Source organism: Bos mutus, chromosome 15 (genome assembly GCF_027580195.1).
Source record: "Bos mutus isolate GX-2022 chromosome 15, NWIPB_WYAK_1.1, whole genome shotgun sequence".
NCBI lineage: Eukaryota > Metazoa > Chordata > Mammalia > Artiodactyla > Bovidae > Bos > Bos mutus.
Window position 1 is genome coordinate 64,639,678 of NC_091631.1, and position 16,898 is coordinate 64,656,575.

Here is a 16,898-nt window from a genome sequence, read left to right on the forward strand (position 1 = left end):
TTTCCTAGGCAAGCCAGAATCAGCCTTGATAAATTGGTAAATCCATGCAAAACAGACTTTTCACCGCTCGTTTCCTCAGGGCTGCTTCTCAGTTAAATAGTACTGTTTTACTCTGTTTTCCACATCTTATTTCTCTCTTTGTTGGTGACCATTCTAAGTTGGCTTTCAGACTTAGTGTCGTCAAAACCTTAAGCTGAGTAATCTTAGACAAGTTCATCATTTAATAAAACACAGGATGCAGCCCTTTTTTTGTTGTTTAAAACTTCAGTGAGAGCATAAACAAATTCAACTTGATAAAAACTAACTCCTGGCTGGCTTTGATCACTCTGCCAGCCCAGATGTTCCCCTAACTTCTCCAAATATATTGCACTTGCATCTTGTTCTTTTCTCCAGCAACAGTCCAACTGTAGCACTGTTTCTACCTTCTTATTCCTGCTGCCCATCATCCCAATTTATAATTAACTAGTTAACTAGCTTGTACCAAGTACTAAACTTAGTAGTATAACTTATTTAAGAATTCTTCTCTGACAGAGTCGCCTAGTGCTAATACTTTGCTCTTATTTAGCCAAATTAGTGATATTCTTCATGTACAGAATGACTAAATAAAAAAGTCACAACCAACCTGTTTTATATTAATACTGAAAGAAAACTATCAGCAGTAAAAGGAAAATTTGAGGGACACTAGGAACATTACTTCGGAGAAGGCAATGGCACCCCACTCCAGTACTCTTGCCTGGAGAATCCCATGGACGGAGGAGCCTGGTGGGCTGCAGTCCATGGGGTTGCTGGGAGTCGGATACGACTGAGCGACTTCACTTTCACTTTTCACTTTCATGCATTGGAGAAGGAAATGGCAACCCACTCCAGTGTTCTTGCCTGGAGAATCCCAGGGACAGGGGAGCCTGATGGGCTGCCGTCTATGGGGTTGCACAGAGTCGGACACGACTGAAGCGACTTAGCAGCAGTAGCAGCAGCAGGAACATTACTTTCGACCCTATAAACATCTTTGATCATGAGATTAAACATGGAAAACTTTACTAATAAATCAGAAACATTCAGTATATTATGTGAGTTACAACATTCAAAATGTAACCAGTGGATTTGGAATCCAAAAGGTCACAAGCTTCTTGAGTTGTTGTTTCCGTGTGATTATACTTAGCTCTGCACCACAAGTAATACCAGCAGGGAGAGGGACTAAATGAGGACCAAGTCACGTGAACACAGGAACCGGAAGTGAGCGTACCATGATGGCGATGTAGTGCCGGTGCGGTAGAGGAAGGGGGCCATCCATGCGCAGCATGTAGAACTGGCTCCTCAGGAAGGACTCCAGGTACTGCGTGTGCAGGCTCATGACCTGGGTGATGTTATCCAAGCGACCGGATGTAGAGTATTCTTCCACAAGAAAGTTAGTACGTTCATCCACTGTGTTTGCCTGGACAACCTTTCAACCAAGAAACACAAAACAAAATCAAGGCTGAGAAGTAAACACACTAGTGGTTTACACGCATTATTCCATGACTGAAGCCGATGAAGGTCCTTTTGACATTAACAGACACTGAAATAATGCAGTTTTTCATACTAGAAACAGAAATGAAAACGAAGGCACCATTCATTTTTGACTCTGGGACCACAATTTATTAAACAACAAATGTCAAATTATCAAACATTATACACACAGCTATGAAGTTGGAGAAAAGAAGCTTCCATCTGCTTTGCCAGGCACATAAGGCAAAAATTTTCAGGGCCTGCTTGCCTGGCTATTGTCACACTGATTCGTGGGGAGGGAAAGCATTTAGAATTTTCTCTCAATAGCCTATGAACACACTTAATGACTATATCTTAGGACAGACATTTTTCAGTCTGATCCCTTGCTTGTTTTCGTTATTCAACATTAAAAAAGCTTTCTGCAGTCTTTTTTGGTGACAAAGAAAAATAGGATAATTTGTAGGAAAGTGTTAATTGAAAAATTAATAGGATACTAGATTCCCATTCTGAGCCTATCATATTAATTACTAGAAACAAGGTAAGTTATTAAAATGAACGTGCAGCATCTGAGAAAATCAAAAGGACTTTTTCAAAAATAGATTATTCACATACAGGTTTATAAACAATGACAGCTTGGGCATCATACCAATAATTGGCTTCTGAAGGTGTTAAGAGCTTATTAGCACCCCATGGAAGGACTTGTTTCAGTGGGAATCAATGAACGTCAGATGTGTGTTTCTCGGCTTGGTTCCTTATTTATTGGCATTTTAGAATTAGAGTTCTAGACTTACGAAGAATTTGTTCCTTATTTTAGATAAGGTAACAGACTCAAGATTAAATTTCAGCTCATACAGCTATTTAATAGTAGAGCCTGGTTTAGAATCTGCTGCTGCTAAGTCGCTTCAGTTGTGTCCGACTCTGTGCGACCCCACAGACGGCAGCCCACCAGGCTCCCCCGTCCCTGGGATTCTCCAGGCAAGGACACTGGAGTGGGTTGCCATTTCCTTCTCCAATGCATGAAAGTGAAAAGTGAAAGTGAAGTCGCTCAGTCGTGTCCGACTCTTTGTGACCCCATGGACTGCAGCCCACCAGGCTCCTCTGTCCATGGGATTTTCCAGGCAAGAGTACTGCAGTGGGGTGCCATTGCCTTCTCTGGGTCTAGAATCTAGGTCTCCTCAAATCTAGACTTGTGGTCTTTCTAAAGATCCACACTGCTCTTAAGAAGCTCTGTTTACTTTTCAGGGCTGGCCTCACAATCTCTTCTGAAGATACGTACAAATTATACAAAGGCACTATTGATTGAGGAAAATTTAATCCCAAAGGAAATGTAATGTTTGAAAAGTGTTAATTGTGAGGAAATGTTAATTACAATGGTGTAAAAAAAAAGGCAATTCCACTTTGGCTCACTATAAAACCAAATGTATTTACATTTGTTCATGTCCTCCCATTTTGTCAACTACAGGGAACCAAGATGACAGTTAAAAATGGAATGGATCATGATAAACTCTATATAATTAGGGACAGAATATTTGTTGTTTTGTTTTGCTTTCCAGCAGAAGATTCTTCTGCTTAACTGATGCCTAAAAGACATTAATAGATTCGTATGATGCAACAGAGCCTGAAAACAGCCGTTGCTTCTGCAAACCAGATTGTCTCCAAATACATTCTGTGTAAATGGCAGCATTTCAGGAAGCCTTTATATATGTATTAGGCAATCACTCTGCTAAGAGCAGCCGTGTGCTCTATGAGGGAAACAGGACAAGCCCAGCAGTTTCTCTAATGCATGATTACCTACAGTCCCTGAGCTCCTGAAACATTACAGGTAACTTTGGAGTTTCATGGAAATGGCAAGGTCACTAAAAAGTCAAAATGAACATGATGGAACTGCTGACTCTAGTGCGACCTGACATGTATTATTATTCAAATTCTACTCATTCTTTAAGGGATACCTGAAACATCATAGGTATTCAAACATATCTTGACTAATTTCTGAACAATATAGGAATAATGCTAGTGCTTTAAGATAAATGATACCTTTTGCAATCAATAGTAAATCAATATATATAACCATGGTTAATATGAGTTAATAACTCCTTGAAGCAGAGAAAAACTCAATTAGTGGGCCTGAAATTTTTCTTAGCCCAAGTATAAGTTAAAGGCAGCTAGGAATCTCCAGGTCCTAAACATTGCTGTGATCTTTCATAGAGATGTATACCCACTGAACAGGCATGTAAATTTTCTTATAATATCTTTTGTGTCATTTCACAAACATTCTTTCTGCATTTATCATCTTGACTCCCCCAGCTTCATCAAAAGTGCAGCTTGTAGTGGAGATTCTCTGACATTCTGTCTCATCAGAGACTCAGAACCAAATGAAAAGACGAATTACTAGTGATTATTACTTTGCCAACAAAGGTCTGTCTAGTCAAGGCTCTGGTTTTTCCAGTGGTAATGTATGGATGTGAGAGTTGGAATATAAAGAAAGCTGTGCTGAAGAATTGATGCTTTTGAACTGTGGTGTTGGAGAAGACTCTTGAGAGACCCTTGGACTGCAAGGAGGTCCAACCAGTCCATCCTAAAGGACATCAGTCCTAGATGTTCATTGGAAGGACTGATGCTAAAGCTGAAACTCCAATATTTTGGCCACCTCATGTGAAGTTGACTCACTGGAAAAGACCCTGATGCTGGGAGGGACTGGGGGCAGGAGGAGAAGGGGACGACAGAGGATGAGATGGCTGGATGGCATCACCAACTCGATGGACATGAGTTTGAGTAAATTCCGGGAGTTGGTGATGTGTCGACAGGGAGGCCTGGTGTGCTGTGGTTCATGGGGAAGCAAAGATTCGGACACGACTGAGCGACCGAACTGAACTGAATATCATGTTTTCTTCAATAGATTTAGTTGGGAAGCTTACTTTTTCACTTAAAAATGTCTTTTCTTAACATTTATGTAACCTATAATCACCATGAAACACTGGCCATTTTAAAACCTTAAACCTACATGATAATATTAAGTTTTATTACTGTTAGCAGCTTTGTTCAGAAATGCTATATTTGAAATCAAATATGGTAAAATTTATATTTTTCTAAACTTGCAGTACTGTCTAACTCCAAATAAGATGATTATTACACATACAATCTTTCAAGTGAAGTTGAAAAGAAAATACTTCTGTGGTTTTCTGACAAATAAGAATAAGAGCAAAATACATGTTTACTTCCATATTAAAAAATGCAGATATTCTTTGACACAATTGAGTTATTTTAAAAATCACTTTATATATATTAAGACAGATTGACTTACTTCCTTCTCTGGAATAAAGGCACTTGGTCCTCTTGTCAAGGGTTGAGATACTCTGATTCTTTTATCCTGTTTTTAAAAGAAAAGTTTTATGCATTAATGATGACTTTCTATGAAAAGTTAAATTGGTATAAATTGCTAAAGTATAAAATAAATGGAATAAGTAAATAGAATTATGTAAACTCAAAGTGTTAGGTCTTGGATTCCACCCCCTCCAGCCCCATAACAAACAACAACAATAACAACAACAACAGCAAATAAACTATGGGGTCATTGCATGAACAAGATAACGAGACAGACAAGCTCCTACCATGGTGCTGGGCACACAGGCAGGCTCCTCAAATGTTATTTCCCTCAGTTGTACTCTATAGCACCAGAGATTTTTTAGCCCATATTTGACATGACTGGAAACCATCAGCCTCCATAATAAAATCACATCTAACAGTATACTAGCATACTGTTGAACCTCAATTTGAAAGCTAAAGGAAAAGTTGGATTCTAAGAGTATTACACACAACCTCCTAAAGCAATGGTCTGATTTCTGTTTTTCTTTCTGAATAAAATAGGAATAAGCATATCTAATATAAACCTCTGAAGCTTTGGGTAAGAAAAATGTAAAACATGGAGAAGTAGAGGTTAATTTCACTGAGAAATGGAGACTATAATAATGTTTATTGTTCTGTCGCTATTCTACTTAGTAGTAAAAACTGCCAGATCACCAATGGCATGTCTGTGTTCATTTTAACTTTTTAAAAATATTGTTTTTGTGTCCCCATTTAAGTACATTCATCTATGAGTCAGAAAAATTCCCATCAGGAACAAACTTCCTCCTCTGTAGGTATAAGGAAGAGCAAGAAGAGTCAGAGGCAGGCTCTCTGGTTTTGAAATCCTTCTTACCAAGGAGAAGAGACAGGAGGAACAGCCACTTGATTTTCTATAATAAAAGTAATAAGTTTATGAAATAGAAGCCCTCCAAAGTCGTAATATAAAAACAGCGGCTCTGCTACGGTTTATGAATATTATAAAGACTGAGTGAGAAACTGAAGAACAGGGGAACAGACGTCTCCTGGAAAGGAGTGTTAACATTGAGCTTGCCCTTCTCTCCGCTCCCTTTTTCCCTATTTCTTTCTCCGCAAGGTAGCCTGAATCTTTTTTGTTCCTTACAATCCAAGAGCCTACCAAACACAAAAAAGTATTTGAATCCCTTACTTCATTAGGAAGCAGTCAAGTATTCAACAATCTTTTGAGAACCGAACCAGATACTGTGGTAGCCTCAAGATACAGGGTGAGCAAGATGGACATGGGCCCTGCCCCTCAGAAGTCTGGCACACAATTTCCAACAATTTTCAGGGTGCTGCTGAGATAAATATATTAAATAATGATCATCTTAAACTGCTAGTGCTTTAGGAAGAACTAATCATCTAGGTTATATTTGTGAAGGGATGACAAAGAGATCTCAATCTGCTGGTGAAGTACATTAGAAGATTCCATGTCAAAAGAAACAATTTAGAATTTCTAATATTAGTATTTCTTGCCTGCATCAACCATCATCTGGGTTTACCTAGAAAACTAATTTAGAAGAAAATGACAGACTTCTTCTCCTTGCTAGTCTTAGGAAATTATAGGAAATGAAAATTTGAATACTCTCTATATAACACAGCCTAAGGCACCAATATGTGAAAGGCAATTTCCTTGACAACTGATCACTTCAAATAAACAAAGCAGTTAGAGGAACTGATTGTGAAGACAGATCACAGGTTTGAGGGGAAAAATGTCAATAGGGAGATAAGTGGAGTCTTTTATATATATTTATTTCAAAAATACATGAAATTCAGAGAAAATATGGGGAGAGAAAAATAAACTAAAAGTGTACAAAGGGACTTTGGAGATAGAGAATGATTTATTACTAATATGATTTATTTTTAAAAATCATTACTTGATATATTTATCAACTGATTTATCTTTAAAGGTCTGAAATAGTTATTTTGCCTACAAAAATATTTTCTGGATTGGCCAAGGTTTAAATGTGAAATACATTTTCATTATAAGTGGAACTGCATACTTCTATACTTAAAAGAATATAACATGTTAATTTTAACCAGTTGATAAGAAGCAACTGATAATGATTTCATTTGTGTCAACGCTCATTTGTTCATTTATCCAGCAGATATTCACTGAGCATTCACAATGTGCTAAGTACAGCCAAAGAACTGATGCTTTTGAACTGTGGTGTTGGAGAAGACTCTTGAGATTCCCTTGGACTGCAAAGAGATACAACCAGTCCATCCTAAAGGAAATCAGTCCTGAATATTCATTGGAAGGACTGATGCTGAAGCTGAAACTCCAATACTTTGGCGACCTGATGCGAAGAACTGACTCACTGGAAAAGATCCTGATGTTGGGAAAGACTGAAGGTGGGAGGAGAAGGGGACGACAGAGGATGAGATGGTTGGATGGCATTACCGACTTGATGGACATGAGTTTGAGTAAGCTCTGGGAGTTGGCGATGGACAGGGAAGCCTGGAGTGCTGCAGTCCATGGGGTCACAAAGAGTTGGACACAACTGAGTGACTGAACTGAAGTACAGTGGGGACATGAAAAAGTAGTAGACCGGCAGAAATGCATTAACTATATCATAGTTTGTATATGCATATACAAAGCGGTATGGGAGCACATCATTTTATGAATTATCATTTACTTAGTCATTTGCTTCCCCAATGGCTCAGCAAATAAAGAATCTGCCTGTGATGCCAGAGACACAGGAAATGTGGGTTCAATACCTGGGTCAGGAAGATCCCCTGGAGAAGGGAATGGCAACCCATTCTAGTATTCTTGCCTGGAAAATCCCATGAACAGAGGAACCTGGTGGGTTCTAGTCCATGGGGTCACAAGAGTTAGACACAACTTAGCCACTAAACCACCATGGTTTATGTTGGTGTATAGTTTATATTGGTGTATGTACAGTTTCATTATTGTAAATAGCGCTATGGTGAATATCTTTGTATAGAGACTTGGGGGCATATTTTGTGGTATTTAAGATGGTTTCTTTAGAAAGATTCCCAGATGTGGATTTACTGGGGTTTAGGTTATAAATCTTTATAAAGTTCTTGTTGCATACTACCAATATGCTATAAAGTTCTTGTTGCATACTACCAATATGTTTTACCAATTTTATTTCCATCAGTTGAGAAAATGTTCACTTAACTCACTAACTTCAAAAGTGAAAAACAGCCTTCAAAAAATGTTTTTGAAACTTTTAATTGTATACACGGTACTGGTGGTGACTTAGTCACTAAGCTATGTCTGACTCTTGCAACCCATGGACTGTGGCCCGCCAGGCCCCTCTCCCTATGGGATTCCCCAGGCAAGAATACTGGCGTGAGTTGCCATGCCCTCCTCTAGGGGATCTTCCCAATCCAGGGATGAACCCTCGTCTCCTGCATTGGCAGGTGGATTCTTTACCACTGAGCCACCAGGGAAGCAAGTGTATACATAGTTCAGATAAAAATTCCCTAAGCAGAGTTGTGGGTCAGATCTCTGTTTTTAACAATACAATTCTTGGTGTGATACAGTCACTCCAGAGGGGGAAACAAACAAACAAAGAAAAATACCCCAAAAGAAACAAACAAACAAACCCCCAGCTAGGAAGCTACTGCAATAGCCGAGGGGAGAGATGATGTGGCCTCACCTAAGAGAGCTATTTATACACTGAAAAGTGAGAGTTGCTCAGTTGTGTCTGACTCTTTGCAACCCTATGGACTACAGTTCATGGAATTCTCCAGGCCAGAATACTGGAGTGGGTAGCTGTTCCCTTCTCCAGGGGATGGTCCCAACTCAGGGATTGAACCCAGGTCACCCGCATTGCAGGAAGATCCTTAACTGTCTTGAATCACCAGGGAAGCCCACTGAAGAGAAGGGAAAACTAACATTTTAAAATTATACCAACATGTAGACTTCTTCAGTTATAGTTTTAAAATGGTGTCACAATTGAAAGAATCAGCCTACTTCCTGCTTCTGTAGAAGAAGCATCTTTTCTGGTGAGGATACTACTGTCCTCTCAGTTAACTGCTTTGTATATTTATATGAAGGTGGAAAAGTTCTTTCAATGATCAAGGCAGTTTATAAATTCTCCTTAAAATTCTTTTACTGAACATTTATTCCCCACCTACTTTCTATCTCTATATGTTTTTAAAGTTGATAAAATAAAACACAAAAGAAGTAGGATAGTACTGCTGACTTAAAAAACAGTCACGACCTAAAAGTTGAGTGAGTGAGTGAAGTCTCTCAGTCATGTCTGAGTCTTTGTGACCCCATGGACTGTAGGAGCCTACCATGCTCCTCTGTCCATGGGATTTTCCAGCCAAGAGTACTGGAGTGGGTTGCCATTTCCTTCTCCAGAGGATCTTCCTGACCAAGGTTCAATCCCTGGGTGGGGAAGATCCCTTGGAGGAGGGTATGGCAGTCCACTCCAGTATTGTTGCCTGGAAAATCCCATGGATGGAGGAGCCTGGCGGCCTACAGTCCATGGGGTCCAAAGAGTCGGATGCGACTGAGTGATTTCACTTTGTAGCTCAGTTGGTAAAAAGTTGAGAGTTATGTTTTATTTGATGGAAATTTTTAGGACTTAAGCCCAGGAGGCAGCATCTCAAGTAACCCTGAGAGAACTGCTCCAAGGAGGCAGGGGGAGGAGTCAGGTTATATAGAAGTTTGCAACAAAGGGCAGGTCTGAACATTGAAAGTATTTTTGTGAATTAAAGAAAACCAGATACCTCAAGTCAAGGAATTTAGTGTTTTTATACATATGGGAAGATGCAAGAGCCTGGGCTCACTGACATCATTCCTTTCATATGCATCTCAGCTCTCTGGGCCAGTATGCTGCATTTTTTTACATCTGAGCTTCTGTGCTCACCACAGGGAGTGGCTGCAGCCATGGCTGCCAGATCACTTCAGATTCCTGGGTGCCCTCAGGGCTCAGAAATTCACATTTGGAGAGATGAAATCACTGATGACCCTGACATCCTTTTTTACTGATATGGCAGGAAATACTCCATTTTCTCAATACCATATCCAAAAGATTCCATTTACAACCATAAGCTGGAGTTCTCGTCTCCAGTAATACTTTGTAAAACCTTTCCTCATCTTTCATTTCAAATCCAAAATACCCAAGAACTGGGTTCCTACTTTACTTATGCTCTGATTAACTTTCCTGAAGTCTCTAGACCTGGGTTGCCTTATACAGTAGCCATCAGCCACATGTGACTATATTTAAATTCATTAAAATTAAATATAATTCAAAGTCCAGTTGCTCAATCACACTGGTCACATTTCAAGTGCCCAACAAACACCTGTGGCTCTGACTCTGACTGCACAGTCTGTGGAAATATCGCCATTGGACAAGGCTCCACCATCAGACATGCTACTCAAGACTACATCTGATTTTTGTGAAATCACATCTTCAGGCATCTTAATGCCTTTTGAAATGTTAAATGACTCCTCTGCAGAGTTACTGGTTTGATGGTCACACCTACTCAATCCCATAACTAAGCATTTTAATCTAATTGCAGAAATGCTCTCAACCATATTGAGAGTGAATTCAGACAGAAGCAATTTGGGAAAAGAAAAAAAAAAAAAATCAGCCAGTTCTAAGAATCTTTTGTCTCAATGTCTGCACATAGTACAGTCTGCAAAAAAGTATCAAGGACTTTGTCTTTTCCCCTTTTAAAACTTACGGTAAAAAATATATAACATGAGCTCTACCCACCTAACAAATTATAGTAATTACTGTACAGTACATTACTGTTAACTATAAGCACAACGATGTGTAACAGATGTCTAGGACTTTGTCATCTAGCATAACTGAAACTTTACACCCACTGAAGGGCAGCTCTTCACACTCTTCAGATCCCAGCTGAGATGCTACCTCTGTGATCTCCAGCCTTCTTGCCTCTGTGCAAAACTCAGATCTGCCTTTTGCTAGGCAACTCTCCCCTAGTTTGGCTTTCCTGGCTCTGAAGCCAGGAAATCCTCCAATTTCTTTCACCACTTGTACCCTCTTCCTAGACATTCCCTGCATCTCCTTCATCAGCATTCATTCTCTCAAGTGAGTATTCTGATCCATGGCTTCCATTTTCCTGATACAAACAAAACTCTGCTGGACTGTGTGAGCCTCACCATACTGGTGGGAGAAGGGTGGAGTGGGTAAAGGAGAGAGAAGGGTATATGATATGAAAAGCAAGCAGGCCCTGTAATAGACTCCTGCACCTTTGCTAAAGAGCTCGAGTTAGCACTGCTCTGCCCTTCCATCGGACCTGGGCCATTTTGAACTGCCTGTGACATGCTGGAACCTTAAAATTAACATGTTTAAAACCAGTCTCCTACCATAAACCAGCTGGTCCTTACTTTTCTCTTTAAGTTATAAAATCACCACACAATACCAGTAACCCTGGCTCTGATTTACAGAGTTATCCTTGACCCTTTATCTTAGGAATCTGCATTTAGTTAGTCGCTAAATCTGATAATTGCCTTTTCCCAACAGTATCTTTCAGCTCTCCTTTCCCCAGCTCCATCTCAACTGTAAGAGTGTCTCTCATGCTAAGAATTATTTCCCCCTCACAACTGAGAGTCATGTCAATTCTAGGCCCTAGCTTTTGAGGAGATAACACTTAAAAAAAAAACCCAAAAACCAAAAACACAAAGTGCAATACAAAAGAAGATTCCACTTTTATTCTATCAATTTTCCCTAAAACAAAATAAAACACACCAAACTAGAACAGCTGTGATATACTTTCTCAACATACACTACTCTAATAGAAGAATTCCAGGGTTGGTCTATATTAGAAGTGAAAATAACTTGCAGTTGCACTAATTTTGAGTAATAATATTGTGAAGTTTTCCTTTCTTAAATATAAAGCTAATATCCTGTCCTAGGGAATAAATGACTTTGATCATAGTAGTGAATCTTACACAATGAACTTTAAGTCATAAATCTTGTTTAATAACTGTGTAAAAATAAAACAAAAAATCAAGTCCGGGTTTGTTTGTTAACTGTACTGTCTATTATAGTATCCCTTAGCCATATGTGGCTATTTAAATTTAAGTTTGTTGTTGCGTTAATTGCTCAGTTGTGTCCAACTCTTTGTGACCCCATGGACTATAGCCCACCAGGCTCTTCTGTCCATGGAGTTCTCCAGGCAAGAACATTGGAGTAGGTTGCCATTCTCTTCTCCAGGAGATCTTCCCAACCCATGGACTGAACTCTGGTCTCCTGCATAGCAGGTAGATTGTTTACCATCTGAGCCACCAGAGAAACCCAAATTTAACTTGATTAACATTAAATAGGAGATAAAAACTAAGTGTCTTGATTGCACTAGCCACATGTAAAGTATATAACAGCCACATGTGGGTACCAAGCTGAATTCTTCTATCATTGCCAAAGGTTCTATGGCACAGCATGGCTCCATAGCATTGATTAGTCTTGGTTTCAGCCACTCAGATAATGTAAAGATACAAAATGGTTAAAAATTCAGGAATGAACACAAGCAGAATAAACGAGTATTAAGGTAACTTCATCGGAGAAGGCAATGGCACCCCACTCCAGTACTCTTGCCTGGAAAATCCCATGGACGGAGGAGTCTGGTAGGCTGCAGTCCATAGGGTTGCTAAGAGTCAGACATGACTGAGCGACTTCACTTTCACTTTTCACTTTCATGCATTGGAGAAGGAAATGGCAACCCACTCCAGTGTTCTTGCCTGGAGAATCCCAGGGATGGGGGAGCCTGGTGGGCTGCCATCCATGGGGTCACACAGAGTCGGACATGACTGAAGTGACTTAGCAGTAGCAGCAAGGTAACTTCATAGAAATAAAAATTTGATTTGGATAGTAAGACTGGAAAACCAAAACACCAACAAATTAATCACAATGGCAGAAAAGTTTGCAGATACCATTCAGAGTCTCAATTTGATGACAATTTTCAAATCACTAACTTAAAAAGAAGAAAGGAAATTCTCCAGTATGTTGACTTATTAAAATAAAAGGAGGTATAAAATATATAAGAAACTTTAGACAGTAGTAAATTTAATTGATTTTCCTTCAAATATCTTAAGACAACATTCACAGAATTTGCTTAAAATTTTTTCCATAAAATCCTACAATTTCAATCAAGAGAAAAACTAGTTAAAAATATAAGAACTCATACTTTTTATATATCAGTGTCATGTGTCCTAAGAGATTATTTTACAAAGGTTATGATCTCAAGAGTGGTACAAAACTTTATCTTTTTTCAGATATGTTATAACTGAAAGAAGTTATGCTTGAAATTCATCAGCTGAAATTATGCCTATTAAGTAATTATCTACTGGAAAACAAAAGACCAAAAGCATAAAGATGAATTGTATTTTAAAAATTGCTTATTCTGACACTTTTCTGTTAGGTAATTTACTAGATCACTTTATGTAAATTAATCCCACTAGAAAATTAAGATATGTGAAAGTTACAAATTCTTAAAATTATGAGTCTTTAGAGGTAATCAACCAGAGAAGGCAGTGGCACCCCACTCTAGTACTCTTGCCTGGAAAATCCCATGAATGGAGGAGCCTGGTAGGCTGCAGTCCATGGGGTTGCTAAGAGTCGGACATGACTGAGTGACTTCACTTTCACTTTTCACTTTCATGCATTGGAGAAGGAAATGGCTACCCACTCCAGTGTTCATGCCTGGCGAATTCCAGGGATGGGGGAGCCTGGTGGCTGCTGTCTATGGGATCGCACAGAGTCGGACACAAGTGAAGCGACATAGCAGCAGCAGCAGCAGCAGCAGAGGTAATCAGCAAATTACTTGCCCCTAAGAGGCTAACTGTTAAAGAGAACTAATTGCTGCATTTTAAGCTACTAAGTATCTTTAAAATAAATTATTCAATTTAATTTTTACATTTTTCTTCTTGAGTATATTTCATTAAAAAATGGAAAAGCAAAAAAAAAAAGAAAAGAAAACCAAACCACAAATTCTATCCATTAAAATGTAAAAGAAAAACATACAAATTCTATCTATTCTTGAATTTATATTTATAGGAGAGAATAATACTGAGAATAATGTGTGTAATTAACTTTACATATAGACACTTGAAGAGGTTAAAAAAATGTGTTTAACATATAAACAATTCTGGCAAAGCAGAAATTTTTGATTCCACTGAACATACTAATCCCTCAATTTTTGAAGATTTTTAAGGGCATCCTTAGAAGATAGTTTAATAGCTTCAAAAAAATTTAACACACTGCAATGACAAAATATCTTAAGTATAAAAAGCATGCTCAAACAAACATTTTAAGTGTGACTGTAAGAAAAGTAACTGAAATTATCAATACAAACAGTAAATTACAGTTGTTGACTCTCCTCTCCTTTTTAGATGTTCCATTTTGGCAGAAACCACTGCAAAAAGGACAGAGATGGGAAGGTGGCTCAACGCTTTGAAATAATACTGATGTCATCTTATTTCCTGGCAGACAATTACAGAAATAAAGACTGGGTTTATAGAAATTGATGACATTACACATTTCAGAAGGAACGGACAAATGGAAAGGAACACAGAGATGTTCTAAAAACTCTCTATCCCTAAATGAGAAAAGCATGGGTTTTAAATTAGTTTGTCATAGATGTGTAATTTTATAGTAAACTCATATTTAAATGTCTGCCATTACCTGAATATACATTATTTCCCATTATTCCAAAATGGCCTAAAAGATTATAAAATTATTACTTCTCTTACTCTAGATTAAAATATGAATTGACCATCAATACAATTAAAATATGTATTGTAATAAGTAACTGAGACCTAAGGTCATTTAGTGATAGAAGATTGGGAAGCAGAAAATTGTAATACCATCAGAGGCAAGAATCTTGCAAATTACACAACATCTCTTCTAGTCCTTGGAGCCTGAGTGTAATAGGGACCCCAGGAGCATCAGGAGCCCAGCCCCGAACACAGGGTGTGGCAAATATTCGCTGAGGATCCAAAGAGCACTGAAAATTCCCCTTCATAAGTGGGGAATCCTGTTGCCTTCTAAAGGTCTGAGACTTTGGTTCCCCTTTTTAACTGAGCTCTTAAAACTAAAGCAACCAAGCCCTTTCTGCAAGAGCTCTACCGCTGGGTACGATCATTTGAGGAACACTGCAAAAAAGATCTTGTAACTAAGAGCATCAATTTCAGCTTTCTTCAACAACACACACTAATTAAGATTTCTAACTTCCAATCTCAAAACATTCCCACTAAAAGGAGTGCACTTGTCAGCTTCTCTACCTCCTTCTTCCCCCTAGTAAACTGTCAGGTGCGAGTGGACTGGGACAGTACCTTGTTCATTTTGGAGTACATCAACTTTAGTATGGAGTATGGTGTCAGGTAAACTTCAGTTCCATTTTTTAAAGATTCACATAAGGCCACATTAGCTACTCCTTTAAACAGTAAACCTAAAGTCAAGTTCAAGTCCAGTGCCATCCAGAGGTAATAAGCAGCAATGAGCACACCTACTTTCCCACTTTCCATGTAATACACCACAGAGTAGCATAAATCAAGCTAGATTCACTTGTCAACGAAAACTTGGGAGTTCTAACGTGGCAGATCTTTTCTGTGTTGTGCAGAATTTAGACATTTGAACCAGTATTTCCAGGCGCTGTCCTGCCTTTTTGATGTCTTCCTTTAAGACCCAGCTCAAACACCAACTCCTTTGGTCTTCCTCCACTCACACCAACTCCCAAGTTCTTCTAGGAAATTAAAATGATTCTTCTTAAGGTTCACAATTCTATTTAGTTTTTCTCTCTCTTAGAGCTACTGAAGTATATCATTATCTTATCACTTTCTTCAGACCATAAATACCTTAAACAGCAGGATCAATTTCTAACACAGTATCTGTACCTTTATAGCACAGCAACATGAAAAGAGTAGACCTCATGCATATGATGAGTTGAACTGAGGAGACAGAAGTCTGGTACAGGCTCTTCCATCCCTTTTCCTTCCTTCAATGGGGAAGAGTATCCTGTGGACTTGAGGCAGTTCTCTGTACTCTTATTGAGACATACCAATAAATTAAATTAATAACCACAGTCCTAGACATCAATCTATGACCTTCCTTGTATCATCTGGGTTCCCTATGTGACAAATATTCACTTTTCTCTGTTTATCTTCTAGTGTTATTAAAACAAGCAGTACATGCAATTTCCTGTACTTTGTGCTACCTTCTTAAAAATCAGTAATGATACTTCATGCCTTGACACTGATCTTGAGCAACAAAGGCTCCTATACAACCTTTTAAGTGTTAAACACTTTCTTTAGAGATGCAGAATGACAAAATGTACTTGTTGAATATATTAAAATTTTGGGCTAAGTACCCCGAAAATGAGATTTCTCTCAGGTACAGAAAACTCTGCACCTGAGACAAAGTCCATAATAACTACTTAATTCAATGCTTCCCTAATAACATATAGATAATACACTTTTCTACCACTGATTATAAAATTGCTCCCCATGAAGTATTAAGAACTGCTTTACTTTTATACAGTTTTTAATGTTGTCTATTGTGTAGGTTTTGCTGGTAGCTCAGAGGTTAAAGCGTCTGCCTGTGATGTGGGAGACCAGGGTTCGATCCCTGGGTTGGGAAGATCCCCTGGAGAAGGAAATGGCAACCCACTCCAGTACTCTTGCCTGGAAAATACAGTCCATGGGGCCGCAAAGACTCGGACACGACTGAGCGACTTCACTGAGGTTTATTGTGCGGTAGTAAAAACTTGGCTTTAATTTTAGAAAGTTTTACCTATTAAAATTATGTCCCAATTAGATTAAAAGAAATAAAAAATGGAAACTTTTGAAATCAAGATTCCTATTAGAAACAATTACAGTTACAGAGTCCCTTGGACAGTAAAGAGATCAAACTAGTCCATCCTAAAGGAAATCAACCCTGAATGTTCACTGGAAGGACTGATGCTGAAGCTCCAATACTTTGACTACTTGATGCAAAGAGCCAACTCATTAGAAAAGACCCTGATGCTGGGAAAGATTGAGGGCAAGAGGAGAAGGGGGCAACAGAGAATGAGATGGTTGGATGCCATCACTGACTCAATGGACATGAATT

General features: G+C 38.7%; 1 protein-coding gene across 1 annotated transcript in view; it reads right to left on the bottom strand.

The window, feature by feature from the left end:
• SESN3 (sestrin 3) overlaps window positions 1–16,898 on the bottom strand; it is an 81,470-nt gene that overhangs the window by 22,984 nt on the left and 41,588 nt on the right. Inside the window, exons 2-3 of the mRNA XM_005909098.3 lie at window positions 4,787–4,852; window positions 1,244–1,441 (exon numbers count right to left, since the gene is read on the bottom strand). Of these exons, the coding sequence (XP_005909160.2) occupies window positions 1,244–1,441; window positions 4,787–4,852 (264 nt within the window). The remainder of the gene's footprint in view (window positions 1–1,243; window positions 1,442–4,786; window positions 4,853–16,898) is intronic.